This window comes from Podarcis raffonei, chromosome 2 (genome assembly GCF_027172205.1).
Source record: "Podarcis raffonei isolate rPodRaf1 chromosome 2, rPodRaf1.pri, whole genome shotgun sequence".
Taxonomy (NCBI): domain Eukaryota; kingdom Metazoa; phylum Chordata; class Lepidosauria; order Squamata; family Lacertidae; genus Podarcis; species Podarcis raffonei.
Window position 1 is genome coordinate 44,522,239 of NC_070603.1, and position 15,977 is coordinate 44,538,215.

General features: G+C 41.7%; 1 protein-coding gene across 1 annotated transcript in view; it reads left to right on the forward strand.

The window, feature by feature from the left end:
* LOC128403609 (low affinity immunoglobulin epsilon Fc receptor-like) overlaps positions 1–15,977 on the forward strand; it is a 28,018-nt gene extending 12,041 nt beyond the window's left edge. The window contains exons 9-10 of the mRNA XM_053368533.1: positions 139–245; positions 14,679–15,977. Coding sequence (XP_053224508.1) covers positions 139–245; positions 14,679–14,808 — 237 coding nt within the window. The 3' untranslated portion in view covers positions 14,809–15,977. The remainder of the gene's footprint in view (positions 1–138; positions 246–14,678) is intronic.

The window sequence follows — 15,977 nt, forward strand, 5'->3', positions numbered from 1 at the left end:
GGCAGAGATCATTCCATTGGGCAAGTCAAAATGCTTACCCTAAATATAGAACTACTTTGAATTCCTCTTCATATGTTTTTCATATTTGTGACTGAGACATAAACAACTGGGCATAATCTTCTCTATTTCCCCACATAGAGTTTTCTGGTAAAACTTGCTGGTCAGCAAGTGTTCTGGATTGGCCTGAGTGATACCGTCAAGGAAGGGGAGTGGCGCTGGGTGGATGGCACTCCCTTGTCTATCTCGTAAGTAATTCCCCATTAAGTTATTTTTAACAGAAATGGCAGTCAGGGCCCATTTATATTGGGAAAGTTTGCACTGAAGAACTGCAGAGATTTTCAGAATATCTTTGGAGAATGAAGGTTCCTTGATCTCGGATCTGAAGCAATTTCCTCATGCATCTAGTAAGGTGTCACAGTTACAAAAGTCCATGCCATAACAAAGCCATCATGGCTTCTCAAGATAATGTGGGCTGGAGGGGCCAAATCAAATGAATGAGAAGACCAAGTTTACCATCTCTCTGTTGCCCATGGCTGCTCACTGAGAGTGATGATTTTCATCTGAATTCAGTGCCGACGCATCAATTCTATCTCAGTTACATATTTAAAAACAGAAATAAGTTAGAACGTGTCAAAACAGATCTGTCAAATTACCACTTCAAAATATTTATTGAATTAAAACTAAAAGGCATAGCATATATAATTTATTATATTTATTAAATGTATACCCCACCCTTCCTCCCAGAGGAGCCCAGGGCAGCAAACAACAAGTTTGCTTAAAAACGTATGTAAAAAAACCCCTCCAGATGCAGACTGGGAAAGATCTGAAAGGATTGCTGAAAAAAGGAGGTTTCAGTAGGTCCCAGAAAGACAATAGAAATGGCACCTGTCTAATATTTAAGGGGAGGGAATTTGCTTTGCATTGACCTACAGAATCAGGTACTCTCTACTTCCTCTTAAGTAGGGTTCAGCATTCACCCACAGATGCTACTTCAGCATATAGCAGGACGTAATTCTTAGTAGCTGCAGATAGTCATTAGCCCTTTTGCCCCACAAAACATATCAACCTCCCAGCCCCAAGGCTGATCCAGCAATTTGTGTGGAATGTGGTAAGGGATGCTGTGGGCGAAGTTGGGAGCCCATAAAATTGGGAACCCTATATAGCTTCTAAGGGACGCGGGTGGTGCTGTGGTCTAAAACAGTGGTTCGAATCCCCACGATGGGGTGAGCTCCCGTTGCTCAGTCCCAGCTCCTGCCAACCTAGCAGTTCGAAAGCACGTCAAAGTGCAAGTAGATAAATAGGTACCACTCTGGCGGGAAGGTAAATGGCGTTTCCATGTGCTGCTTTGGTTTCACCAGAAGCGGCTTAGTCATGCTAGCCACATGACCTGGAAAAACTGCGGACAAACGTCTGCTCCCTCGGCCAGTAAAGCGTGATGAGCGCTGCAACCCCAGAGTCGTTCGCGACTGGACTTAACTGTCAGGGGTCCTTTACCTTTACCTTTAAGTAGCTTCTAAGCCTTTTGTGCAACATTCCTGATCTAGACTGAAGTTACAAAAGGCAAAAATTGGGATGTAGGTCGTACTACAGTGTTATATTTTTGATTAGGGCTCAGCAGATCTGAGAATGGGTGCACCACAAAAAAAGATTCAGTCTTTGTCAGCTCTTGCATCTCTTTAAACTACTTCTGAGGAAGAATGATAGCTCAAAATCTGTGAGGCATTACCCTTTTTTACTTTATGCCAGGGAAGTGCAGCCATTCAGCTTCTCCCTAGAGCGCTTGGGACTCTCTCCAAGCCACACTCTGCTCCTTGGCCACACGCCCTCTCCCCAGACCAAATCCCTCAACAGTCCTTTTTGTACACAAACACCCCACTTGAGTTTTTTTGTTTGGCTGGAACGTGTCCTTGGACTTCAATCGTGCTTTCTTCTTGCCTTCATGGGGGATAGAGAATGGGGTGTGTGAGAGGTGTAAAACTAGCTTATACAGTGGTACCTCTGGTTAAGAACTTAATTCGTTCCGGAGGTCCGTTCTTAACCTGAAACTGTTCTTAATCTGAGGTACCACTTTAGCTAATGGGGCCTCCAGCTGCCGCCACACCGCCAGAGCACAATTTCTGTTCTCATCCTGAAGCAAAGTTCTTAACCTGAGGTACTATTTCTGGGTTAGCGGAGTCTGTAACCTGAAGCGTCTTTAAACTGAGGTACCACTGTATACAAAGATAAAATTTACATTTGTTGCTCTGCCCACTTTTTTTTTATTTCTTGCATTTACTGTATATCCCACCTCTTTCTCCAATGAGCTCAAGGTGATCTACATGGTTCCTCCCCCCCTCCTCATGTAGTCCCCACAACAATCCTGTGAGGTAGGTTAGGTTGAGAGGCAGTGGCTGGCCCAAGGTCACTTAGTGAGCTTCATGGGTGAGTGGGGATTTGAACTTGGGTCTCCTGGGTCCAGCACTCTAACCGCTAGCTCTCACTTTTGCTTCTGCGCCCCTCCCTGGCAAATGGCCCTTGGAAGGGAAGGTGGCCTAGAAGGGAATATGGCCCTCGGCCTGAAAGAGGTTCGCCACCCCTTCCATATTTTGTTTATTGAATTTATATCCTGCCTTTCCACTCCAAGGAGCCCAGGGCAGCAAACAGATATATAATTTAAGAACAAAAAGAAGCAAAAACACTTAAAATTTTCTTTTAAAAATGTATGCAAAAAGGCAATTGCTGCATTGGCTGGAAGTGTACTACTAAGCAAAGACTAAAGGTAATTTATGATAGGGATTTCTGAAGCCTACCACTAGGGCAACAGGAGCTCAAACAGAACAAGCAACAGACCCTCATGACAGTAAATTATGTTGTTGATTATGTATGTAAGCTTGAATGCTTTTTAATAGCACATAAAGAGCACATTCAATAAAAGAGAAATTGGGAAGCATTAAAAAGCTTCTAAACTCAGTTGCCATATAGCGCTTTTTAGAAGAAGGCGATATCTATATTTAAGGGCTTCATTAAGTGAGAGGTTCTCACCCACAGCTTGTAAAAGTTCATCCCTCCCTATAGAGTACAACAAGTTATGAAAGGCCTCCCTTTTACTGCACTGCTAAGAGCTTTCCCCACTGAGTAGGTAATAAAAGCTACTGGTCCCAACCCACTAGTTGAGAACCAGTGATTTAGAAGACAAGTGTTTGCCATTACCTGGTTGACAGAAAGACCTGCGCCAGATAATATACTGAAGGCAGTGCATTGTAGGGATGGGGATGAAATTCGATTCAGGTCTCATCTGAAGCCAAATCTATTAAATCTGCACTTTCTGAAACAGTAAGTGAGCCAGAACACATCTATCCTTCAAAATTCACACTTAGCCAGATTTTGATATGCAGTTTGCCAACCAATCTTTCCCAAAAGGTATATATTAGGGGACTGTGTGCATAAAAATGAATATTGTGGTGAAAATAACACACAACAGTGCAGTATATTAGAGGAATCTGCTTGCAAAAATATGTATAAAACTGGGTATAAAGTATGTTTATTAATATGTTTTTTTTTTTATAATATTTTTTATTACGTTTCTTTCCAAATTTTATACATTACAAACAAAGAGTTTACAAGAAACCATTTTTTTTTTTTTTAACAAAAATCCCAAATTGGACTTCCCCACCCCTTCCGATTCTGCGTTCTTTATATTAACAATGTCAGCAATTTGTTACCTTATGTCATACCTTATTGTAACTTTTACATGTTATGTATCTATATTCAATGTATTATGTCAGAATTTTTATACCTTTAAAATAAACATAACATGTTCAATTTCATATTATCTCCTTTTCTCTTTTATCACTTAGTTTACTATTTACTTAATCATAATTGCTAAAGCGTATCATTTTCAAATCATGCACCGTCTTAAGATTCATACAGTTTGTAATACTTTTGCAAGTAGTCTTTAAACTTTTTCCAGTCCACCTCAATTGTTTCTACATCCAAATCTCGGATTCTGCCGGTCAGTTCAGCTATCTCCATGTAGTCCATCAACTGCGTCTGCCATTCCTCCAGCGTGGGTAAATCTTGTGTCTTCCAGTTCTTTGCGATGAGTATTCTTGCTGCTGTACTAGCATACATAAACAAAGTTCTGTCCTTCTTTAACACTTTCTGGTCTACCATGCCCAACAGGAAGGCCTCTGGTTTCTTGGGAAAGGTATACCTAAATACCTTTTTCAACTCATTGTAAATCATTTCCCAGAAAGCCTTAACCTTTGGGCATGTCCACCAGAGGTGAAAGAAAGTCCCCTCTGCTTCCTTACACTTCCAACATTTATTGTCAGACAGGTGATGTATCTTAGCTAACTTGACTGGGGTCATGTACCACCGGTATATCATTTTCATAATGTTTTCCTTCAAGGCCGTACTGGCCGTAAATTTCATTCCGGTGTTCCATAACCTTTCCCAGTCTTCAAACATAATGTTGTGTCCAACATCCTGCGCCCATTTAATCATAGCAGATTTAACTGTCTCATCCTGTAAATTCCACATAAGCAGCAAGTTATACATTCTAGATAACAGCTTTGTCTTTGGTTCTAACAATTCTGTCTCTAGTTTCGACTTTTCCACCTGGAAACCAACTTTTTTGTCCATTTTGAAAACCTCTTGAATTTGAGCATAATGTAGCCAGTCTCGCACCTTATTTTTTAGTTTGTCCTGGCTCTGCAACTTCCAATTGTCTCCAATTTTTTCAGTCAATTCCCAATATTTCGGCCAATAGGCCTCCATATTGGGTCTTTTTCGGGCCTTGGCCTCCACTGGTGATAGCCACCTCGGAGTTTTACTCTCTAGTAAGTCTTTATATTTCATCCAGACTGCAAAAATTGCTTTTCTGACAATGTGGCTTTTAAACAATTTATGTGCTTTAACCTTGTCGTACCATAGGTATGCGTGCCATCCAAAAGCATTATTAAAACCTTCCAGATCTAGGACATCGGTGTTTTCCAACAAAAACCAATCTTTCAGCCAGCAGAAGGCTGCAGCTTCATAATACAACCTCAAGTCCGGCAGGGCAAACCCCCCTCTTTCTTTCGAATCTGTTAATATTTTAAACTTTATTCGGGGCTTTTTGCCCTGCCAGATAAATCTAGATATATCCTTCTGCCATTTTCCAAAGCAATCCACTCTGTCCACGATCTGTAAGGTTTGAAACAAAAATAACATTTTTGGCAACACATTCATTTTTATAGCTGCAATTCTTCCCAACAAGGAAAGTTTCAATCTTGACCAAATTTCTAAATCCTTTTTAACTTCCAACCAACATTTCTCATAATTATCCTTAAATAAATTCAAATTCTTGGAGGACAAATAGATCCCAAGGTATTTCACTTTTTTAACCACATTCAGTTCTGTTTCTCTCTGAAACCCCTCTGTTTCTGTAATTGTTAAATTTTTGGTCAGAACCTTAGTTTTTTGTTTATTCAACCTAAATCCCGCCACCCGACCAAATTCAGATATAAGTTCGAGAACTCTTTTTGTACTGGATTCTGGCTCCTGCAGTGTCAAAACTAGGTCATCTGCAAAAGCTTTCAGTTTATATTGTTTCACTCCGACCTCTATCCCTTGTACCAACCGGTCCTCTCTGATCATATTCAATAGCACCTCCAGGACTGAAATAAATAACAGAGGGGATAGAGGGCACCCTTGTCGTGTCCCTTTTTCAATTTTAAATTCCTCCGTCACCACATTGTTCACTATTAATTTAGCTTTTTGTTCTGAATAGATTGCATGTAATCCATTCTCAAACCCCCGTCCCACTCCCATCCCCTCCAAGTTCTTCTTCATAAACATCCAAGATATATTGTCAAATGCTTTCTCCGCATCAATAAAGATTAACACCGCCCTTGTGTTCCTGTTAGTCTGCAAAAGTTCTAAAATGTCAATGATGTTTCTAGTGTTCTCATATAAATGTCTACCAGGGAGAAAGCCAGCTTGGTCTTTATGAATTACTTCATTTAAGACTTTTTTAAGTCTATTTGCCAAAATGTCTGCAAATATTTTGTAATCCACATTTAGGAGTGAGATGGGACGGTAATTTTTAAGCTGAGTCTTTTCAGATTCTAACTTAGGTATCAATGTGATGAAGGCTTCTTTCCACGTTTCTGGTGCCCTCTTCCCATCCATAATCTGGTTACATACCTCCAACAAAGGTTGTATCAAATAGTCCTTCAGAACCTTGTAATATTTGGAGGTAAGTCCATCCGGGCCTGGAGATTTGCCTAGTTGCATATTCTGAATGGCACCTTCAATTTCCTGTGTGGTTATTATAGAGTTCAAGATTGATCTTTTATCTTGAGTTATTTTTGATAGTCCATTTATCTTTAAAAATTGATCTATCTCTGATTCTTTCTGGGGCCCCTGTGCATACAATTCTTTGAAGTATCTGTGGAAGCACCTCCTAATTTCTTCTGGTTTCTGTACTGTCCTTCCATCAATCTCTAAATTTGTTATCGTGTTTAGCTTTTGTCTTTTTTTCAGCTGCCAAGCTAGCAGCTTTCCACATTTATTTGCTAATTCAAAAGATCTTTGCTTCATCTGTTTTATTTTCCATTCAATCTCCTGATTGATCAATTTTGAGTATTCTGCTTGGTGGAATTTAATTTCTCTCAGCACCTCCTTGGACTTTGGTTTGGTTCTCAGTTTTTTTTCTCCTTGGTGTATTTTCTCCAATATTTTGTCCTTCTTTCCGTTCCAGAGTTTTTTCTTGATTGAATTCTGTTGTATCAGCAACCCTCTCATAACAGCTTTACTTGCGTCCCAGATCGTTCTTTTTTCAACTGTAGTATTCAGATTTATCTCAAAATAGTCCTTTAATGTTTTTTGGGCCTTTTTCACAATCTCTTGATCTCTTAATAGTGTGTCATTCATTCTCCATCTGAAGGAACCGGGTTGAGTTAATCTAAGTTCTATTTTCAAGGCGTTGTGGTCGGAGCATGTTTTTGGGCAGATTTCCACCTTTTTAGTCTTGGGTGCCAGCCCCCTGGAGGTCCAGATTTGGTCGATCCTTGACCAAGACAGGTGGGCCTCAGAGAAAAAAGTTCCTTCTTTACCTAGGGGGTTCTTTGTCCTCCATATGTCGATCAGATCCAGATTGTCAGTCAGTTCGAAAAAAGTTTTGGGCAGTCTGCCATCAGATGTTAAGTTTTGGTTGTAAGACTTATCCATATGTGTAGACACCACTCCATTCATATCTCCCATCATTATGATGTTAGCATAGTCCAGATAGTCCAGCAACGTCTCATGCAGCTTCTTGAAAAATTCTGATTTCCCGTCATTTGGGGCATAAATTCCTAATATCAATATTTTTTCTCCTTGGGTTTGAATTTCAATTGCCAAAATTCTTCCTTGTTCATCCTTAAATAGAAATTTGGGTATCAGGCTCTCCTTAGCATAGATCACCACTCCTCTTTTCTTTACTTTGTCAGACGAAATAAATTCTTGGCCTAATCTTTTATTTACCAAAACCTTCCTGTGGAGCCTGGTCACATGGGTTTCTTGTAGGCAAATAATGTCCAATTGTTCTTTCTTCAATATGTGAAATAACCTCCTTCTTTTCTCCGGGGAATTTCCGCCATTTATATTCCAACTGAGTAGCCGCAGAGACATCCTGAACTATTCTGCTACACCTAGAGCGGTGTATCTTCTTTCTCCTCTGGTTCCGAAGGTGCAGGTATTGCTCCACCTGGGTTGGGTATAGGCCAATTAGCTGCTGCTTCTTTTTGGAGGTCTTCTCCGTGGTCGTGCTGGAACTTTTGTAAGTCCTCTGGTGATCTTATTTTAACCTTCTTCTGTTTGTAAGTAAATGATAGCCCTTGTGGGAACTCCCACCTATAAGGAATTGTGTTGAGTCTCAGTAACTTAGCCAAATCTGAGTAGGTGGCTCTCAAGTCCAATAACTGTTTAGGAATATCTCGATAAATTTCCACCCTTTTCTCTTGTATCACAATTGAGTTTTTGAAGTGTAGGCCTAGTATTTTGTCTCTCTCCTCCCTTGATCTCAAAGCTATTAAGCAGTCTCTGGATCTATCTTTTCTTACTAATCTTCCCAACCGAAAAGCCGATACAATTTTAAAATCAATTTCTTCTTTTAAGTCCCAGAACTTTGTAAACTCTGTTGTCAAAAGTCCTTTCAAATCTTCTTGTTCAATTTCTGGGACTGCCCTTAGTCTAAGGTTGGTCTCGCGATTTTTCAATTCCACCAACGAGAGATAGGTTTGTTGGTCCCCTATCTGTTTATGAAGAGGCTTGACTTCCGCTTTAACTTCCTCGACTTCTTTTTTAGCTGATGTTGCAATTTGAACGGCTTCCCCTGCCAGTTTACGATTCTCTTCTGTTGCTCCTTGCAATTTTTCAATTGCTTGAGTATGTTGGGAAACCTGATCTGTCAATTTCTGAATCGAGGATGTTGCTTGGTCAATTTTTGTTGATTGGTTATCAATTTTTTGATTTATTGCTGACAGTTGTTCCAAAACTTGTTTCAGTACTGCCTCAGCTCCTCCTGCTGCCATATCTTCCTCTTCAGATTTTTCAGGCTTTTCGGTTTCTACTTTTTGTGTCGCAAGCACAGCTGGAACTGATAATCTACGTCCCTGAGTTAAAGTTGTTTGCAAAAGCTGTGCTTGCTTTTTTGCTTTCTCTTTCTCCTTAGCTTCCTTAGCTTTGGCTGCTCTTGTCTTTCCTGTGCCACTCATCAGTCAACGTTCAAGGTCAAGTGTTGTAATCCCATGGGAAAGGCAAGTCCAGAATTAAAAACAGTCTATTGAGAGAAGGTAAACAAAAAAAACTTTCCCAGGCCTCTGTATTCCCAATGTCCTCTAGGGGGAGTGCCACCAAAGTTTTAGTAAGAAGAAGGTAACTTTCCACAATTAAAGTCTCTTTGTTCCAACTTTAAAAACAATTTTAAAAGCAAATTAGTTCCAGTACGCTAAAAAAAAAAAAGTCCTGCAGAGCCCTTTTCAACATATAACAAAGTTCCAGCAAGGTGCCTGCAATTGTATCCACTTCAGCTAGATGAGCTCAAAAGTTACAAAAGTATCTGGAAGCTTGCAACAGTTCCGCAGTTTAAACAACTTTACCCGGCCACCCGGGGATTTGGGGTTAGAGTCTTCCCTTGCCCTTGGGGTGTCCGCTCCAGGTCAATTTTATGCTGTATTTATTCTTTAAAAGTAAAATTCAAATGTGCACGAAAGTCCCGATTTAAAGCTTCAAAGCTTCCCTGTTCACAGCGCTTTCCGCTCTTTAGACCGTCTGCTTTGATCTTGAAAGCAGTGTCGGAAGACGGACTTCCTCTTTCTCGTCTCCCGTTTTTAGCCAAATTTTCCGATTTAATTTGTAAAGTCTTAGGTCCTTACTCACGGGTTTGATGTTTCAGCCCGATGTTTCTTGGAAGAAAGGTCAGCGCTCATCCGTGACAGCCGCGCGGCTTCGCCTCCGCAGAAAGAGCGATGAACCCACAGCACCGCTCCCCCTCCTTCACTCCGGAGCCCCTTACGGGGTTCCTTTTGTGATTTCGGGGTCGCTCCAGGTGCCCGCCGGGTCCCACGGCCACGGACTCAGTCTGCCCGTGGTTTATCTTGATGGGTTGCCGCTGCGCCGTCGCGAGCAACCCTTTTCTGCGGTGCCCCTCTTCAGAGCTCGAAGAGGTCCGCCATCACGGTTTTGCGCCGCCTCCGGAAGTCCTAAAGTATGTTTATTAATATGTTGATGAATTTTCATGAGGATTTCAAATTGCTGCAAAATGTGGAGAGCTGAATTTAAGGTCAGAAAAAAATGAGAAACTGAGAGAACAGGGATACCTCAGTCAGTAAGAGCATGAGATTTCCATGGTGCTCCAACAAATTATTTCAAAACACTGTGAATCTCTTCCAGTCTTTCTGAACCCTCTGGAGTACAAATTGGACAAAAAGTATAAAATATAATGTTTCCTTACCCCAAACCCGAAAAAAGACCTGCAGGGAATTCTGCAAAGACTTTGATTGTGGATTATTGTCTACAAAAATGCAGAGATGACATATTTCCTGGGGTGTTATCACAAAATTTTCTAAGTACTTCCCTCTTGCCTCCCATTCACTTTGCTTGGGAAATAACCAATCTTTTATTAAGAAAGAACTGTCTTTTGTTTAACTTCCCTTCTCTGCTGTCTTTTACATTTCCTTCCCTGGGTTCTTGGAGTCTAAATTAAATAAACATGTCCATATAGCTGAATCAGACCCATGGGAGATGTTCCATGACTGCCCTGTCTTTTTGAGAACTTTGGGCTCAGGAGCTGACATTTTGCAATTATCCTTTTGAAAGGGCATGTCATCTATACCTGAAAACTGCAACTTGTGGAAATTCTATGGAGAGCCAGAACGCTTTTTCTTCCCTTTCTGGTGCAATTAAAATGTTGGCCCCCTCCCCTTGCGACTTATAACGTGCCCTGCAGAATGACGATAGCAGATTACATTATCAGGAGCAACAGTTTTCTTGTTTTCCTTCTAAAAGCCTGAAATATCTTTACTTCCCTCCTTCCTTAGACAACGTCCTGTGCCTCCAAATGCACAGACAAAGATGAGAAGCAAGACTAGGCAGGGCTGTGGAACCTGTGGCCCAGCAGATGTTGGACTACAACTCCCACTATCATTGACCATTAGCCATGCTGGTTGGGGCTGATGGGAGTTGGGTCCAGCAATACATGGAGGGCCATAGGTAGGGTAGGTTCCTTTACAGAGGACAGTCCCCTTTTTGAATAGCTGTCTGGTCCGTGTTAAGAGACTTAAGAAGGGAGAGCAAAGGAGGGCCATCAACAAAGTGGCCCATCAACAGTTAGCTCCTGGACGACAAACTCAGCACACACACAGGTCACTTGGCTATAGCCTTTCCTGCTAAGGTGAACTTGATTGTAAAGGTAAAGGAACCTCTGACCATGAGGTCCAGTCGTGGACGACTCGGGGGTTGCGGCGTTCACCTCGCTTTACTGGCTGAGGGAGCCGGCATACAGCTATGTGGCCAGCATGACTAAGCTGCTTCTGGCGAACTAGAGCAGCACACGGAAACACCATTTACCTTCCCACTTAGTGCTTTTGAACTGCTAGGTTGGCAGGAGTAGGCACCAAGCAATGGGAGCTCACCCCGTTGCAGGGATTCGAACCACCGACCTTCTTTTTTTAAAAAAAGATATTTATTGAAATTTTCAACTTTAATACATTAAAAAAGAATCAAAAAAGAAAAAACAAAAAGGTTTAAAAACACATAACGTTCACAATCCTTATTTTTCTATAACATATTTCCCTGACTTCCCCACACCTCCCCTTCTTATATTCCAATTCAAAATGTTAGTTCAGCAAGTTCTTATCCCTAATTTTAACCTTTTTCTATTTAGTTCATTTTAAAAAACCAATTTTGCCTTATCCAAACTTAAACAGCAATACTTATGCATCAATACTCATTCTTAAAACATTTTTCTAACGTCGACCCAAATTCCCTTCCACGAATTCCCCAATTTTCATACAAATAACAAAGTAAAGTAAAAACAAAACAGATTGTAATTATGCACCCTTTGGATTCCCAAACTCCACCCCCCTTTCCCGGTTTCAATCCCCAACAAATGTCCATCAGTCTTAGTCTACTATCAGCCTGGAGATCTCACGTCCGAGGCTCTTAATTCTCTCTCAATTCCTCTCTGCCGGTTTTTTTGATAGTCCTTAATATTAAACACCAGATCTCGGAGAAGCTCTGGCCCAACGGGATCCATGTTTCTTCCAGCCAGACCTCCATACTTAAAAGTGGAGCCCAAATCATGTTTCTTACTCCTTTCAAGTCCAAATGTCCCCAAAGCTCCAACTTCCACCTTAAACAAATTTGTAATCCTTGGGTCTTCAGATCTCCACATAAGGAGATCTCTCCATTCTTCAATCTCCAATTCAGACCAGATTTTCGACATCAAGTTCTTATTTTCCTTTGTAGCCATCATGTCAGGCCTCTGGCTCTCCTTTATCATCTGCAAAGTTACAGCTCCTCCTTCCTTTTCCTCAGGAACAACATATATCTCCTTCTCCACACTCTCAAAACTCTCAAGTTTCTCTTTTTGTCCAGCTGCATGGGCTTCCTGAGTCAAATCCTTATCAAATTCAGTGATGTTATTTACTGTTAAGTTCAGAGTTGCAACATTTGTAGCCAAAACATCAATTTGGCCTTGTAGCTTTCCCAAGAGAACAAAAACTCTGTCCAACCCAGCCTGAATTTTCCCTCCTCCAGCCATTGTTGTAATGTCCCAAATCCCCCTCTAGAGGGATTTTGGTAACTTAGTATTCTTTCCAGTTCAAATCCAAAAATCAAGTTAGTTTGTAACAGTTCTTCCTTGTTTTCAACAAATTATAACCAAATTGTAACAAATATAGCCAGCAGAAGCAACAAAAACAAAGTTCTCTTTTCCCGTCTTGACAGCTAATTTGACAGCTGTCAAACTCTTCAATACCTCATCAGCAGGCTCTCTCGCGGGGTACTCCCGGGTCCGGGGGGGTGGCACTTCAGCTCCCAAAATTAGCTCTTTATCCTCCAGTAAGATTTCTTATATTGCCAAATCGTGAAATTAATGTCTTTTACCAAGTAAAAAAGAAAGGGTTCTCTCGACCTTAGTTAGCAGGTGCTTGCTTTAGATTATTTACAAGACGGGGAGACGGACTTCCTGTTTGCGCCTTCCCCGATCGTGCCTAATTCAAAAGAAAAAATTTTCTTTCCAATTTCCATACTACTCACGGGTTGTTGCTTTAAAGTCCAATTGCTCACAAGAAGAAGTCAGCGCTCTCCGACCATGGCAATGCGGCTTCACTCCGCAGGAGAAGCAGTCGACTCTCAGCACTGCGCCGCTCACCCCGTCCCCCGTTCCGAAGCCTTTAAAAAGGCTCCTTCACAGGTCGGGGGGCGCAAATGGTGCCCGCCGAGTCACCAGGTTCACAGGCTTCACCACCTGTGATTTTTGAGGGTCCCTGCGTCGCCGCAGTGGTCAAGACCCAATCCTGCGGAGCCGATTCCCTCCGGAGCTCGGAGGGAATCCGCCATTAGCCGATGGCGCTAACCTGGAAGTCTCGAACCACCGACCTTCTGATCGGCAAGCCCTAGGCTCTGTGGTTTAACCCACAGCGCCACCCATGTCCCTCGAACTTGATTGTACTTCTGCTTAAATTATAGCACTTTTCCTAAATTTGTATGTGTATGTATGAATTAGAAATTTTTATTTCGTCCTATTTTTTGGTAATGCATTTCCAATGTGGGTGATGTGCAAGTGGTCATCCTATCCCCAAGGGTCTGCATTTCTGGACTAAACCCAGGGCTTTTTTTTCAGCTGTAACTCTCTGGAACTCAGTTCCAGCACTTATCAGGTGGGTGCCATTGCTATTATATGTGAACACGGCAGGCATTCATTGTGAGTTCTGACACCTCTTTTTCCAGAAAAACAGCACTGAAATTATTTGAGGATTCGGAGAGTAGAAGAAAGAGAACTGTGGGCGGGGTCATGAATAAGTTTATATGATCATGAATGGTGTGGAGAAAATAGACAAGGGCATTCCCCCCCCTTCCTCCGAAGACTAGAAATCTGTGACACCTAATGACATTGATGGGCAGCAGACTCATGGCATACAAGAGAGAGCAATTCTTCCCACAATGCACAATTAACTTCTGGGACTTGTTTTCACAGGTTTTCACATGTGTGCTGCTAGAATATATACATATGTGCTCACTGTGTATGTTTTCTTAATGGTCTCAAGTATCAGGAAACATCAGTTTGGCACCAACTTTGAGGTTTCAGATTCCAAGTTTCATTTCACATAATCTAATGCTAAGGATCCAAACGTCCACCAAAATCAGCCTTTGGTCTCCAACAATGGCCCATCAGATGCTTCTCAAAGCTCACAGGCAGAGCATTCTGGTGATAGCCATTTAACTAGTTTGTTTCCAGCATCTGGAAGACAGGGTTACATGGAGGTTTAATTCTTAGCTATTATGAGAGTCTTTCTCCTTTAAAAATATATTTTTTAAAGCTACCTGAAAATTAGGTTCTTAATTTGCCACAGTGGGTGAAAAGGTGGTGACCAAACAACTCAAGATGCTAATATCCATTGGAAAGATATGAATACAGTGGTACCTCGGGTTACATACGCTTCAGGTTACATACGCTTCAGGTTACAGACTCTGATAACCCAGAAATATTACCTCAGGTTAAGAACTTTGCTTCAGGATAAGAACAGAAATCATGCGGCGGTGGCGCAGTGGCAGCAGGAGGCCCCATTAGCTAAAGTGGTGCTTCAGGTTAAGAACAGTTTCAGGTTAAGAACAGACCTCCGGAACAAATTAAGTACTTAACCCGAGGTACCACTGTACATCGACAGAAGTCCAGTGAATGCATTTCCATATATGAAAGTGATGAACATAATACCAACAAGACAATAAATACTGTGCATACAATAATCTTGGGGAAGAGGGAAATAAGGAAGATCCCTGTTGCTGGCTGTGATGCGACTTGATGACATTCCGTTGCTCTCTCATGGGATTCCATGGGGAAATATGGCTGCCCCTAGTGTTTATGGCATATAGGATATTTATTAATCTGTGGGGTTTTTTTAATCCCCTTCTCTTGCTCTTTAACTTCACCTATTCACTGCCACCACCAGCTTCTGGGGGCCTGGAGAACCCAACAATGCGTTGCAGGGTGAGGACTGCGCTACCCTCCTTTTCAACGGGAAATGGAACGATGCTGCATGCCATGGAAATGAATACTGGATCTGTGAACAGAAATGCTAGTCAAGCTCCTCCTCTCTACACTGCAACGCTACTCAAGCCTGGGAAAACTTTCACCTTTAAAATATCCTGGGTCCCTTTGCAGTCATCTCATCGCAGGCATGCACACATCGCTTCCGAAAGAGGCTTATTTTAGCCGAGCACCACTGAGCAGACCTCCGCATCTGTTTCCACCCTCTGATTTTAGGGACCCTCCTCTTGAATGCTTGACTGCAACTTTTGCTTCTTGCTCAGGGTTAACAAACATCCTGTTTCTCTTTGAATCATGTTGAACCAACCTTATGCAAATTGACTCATTGTGTCTTCTGAAGCATGGAAGCCCAAAGGCTCCTGTTTCCACTTTGCTTTAGTTGCATCTGTTGCTAAAGTTGCTGCTGTGTGTTGATAGAATGGGTGTGTTATGTACTTGCCCAGATCCGCATGCCTATTTGGGTGCACGTGCTACTTAAATCTTCCAGTGTATGTGGCTGAGTGAATCTGTGTCTGTGTGTGAGCATCGGCTCCTAATTCGATACTGTGCATAAGCACATGTGCTGATAAGGAAGGATTACCAGCTAAATAATGCATACATGTGAGACACATGGGGCCTCCTTTTCATCCTTTGCCACAAATATAAGGGAGAAAACAATACTTCCGGCTGCAAAACCACAGAAAGACCTTAATAGCAGCGGAAAGTGCTTCTGCAGCACAAGTCTGCACAGGGTATGTGGCAGTCAATACACTTTAGTAGCAACCTCATTCACCAAAGGACTATTATTGACCATTGCTTACCCACAACATTTGCAAATTAAATACTGTGGCCCTAGCACGGGCATGGCCTGCACCTGTTACCAACAGCCAAGCTCAAGAAGCATAGTAAAAGTGTTTTTCTGTGCTGAATCATTGTTTGCTATGTTAGCAAAATAGGTGTGTGTGTGTTGGTGAAAAGCAACTAACTGAGAGTTAGGGAATCACTCCAAGAATGAACCATCACAGGTTTATCGGTGGAAAATTAACATTGCATCAAATTGTGACTGTTTAGTTAACAGTACTGTCTGGTGGAAGTTATATTATTGATGTATGAACCCATGGCTTCCCCAAAAATATTTTAAATTCCTAAGCATAAGTGCTTTTCTGTTACAATTGCCTTGCGGTACTTTCTATTACTGACTGCCAGCAATGATTCTAATAAA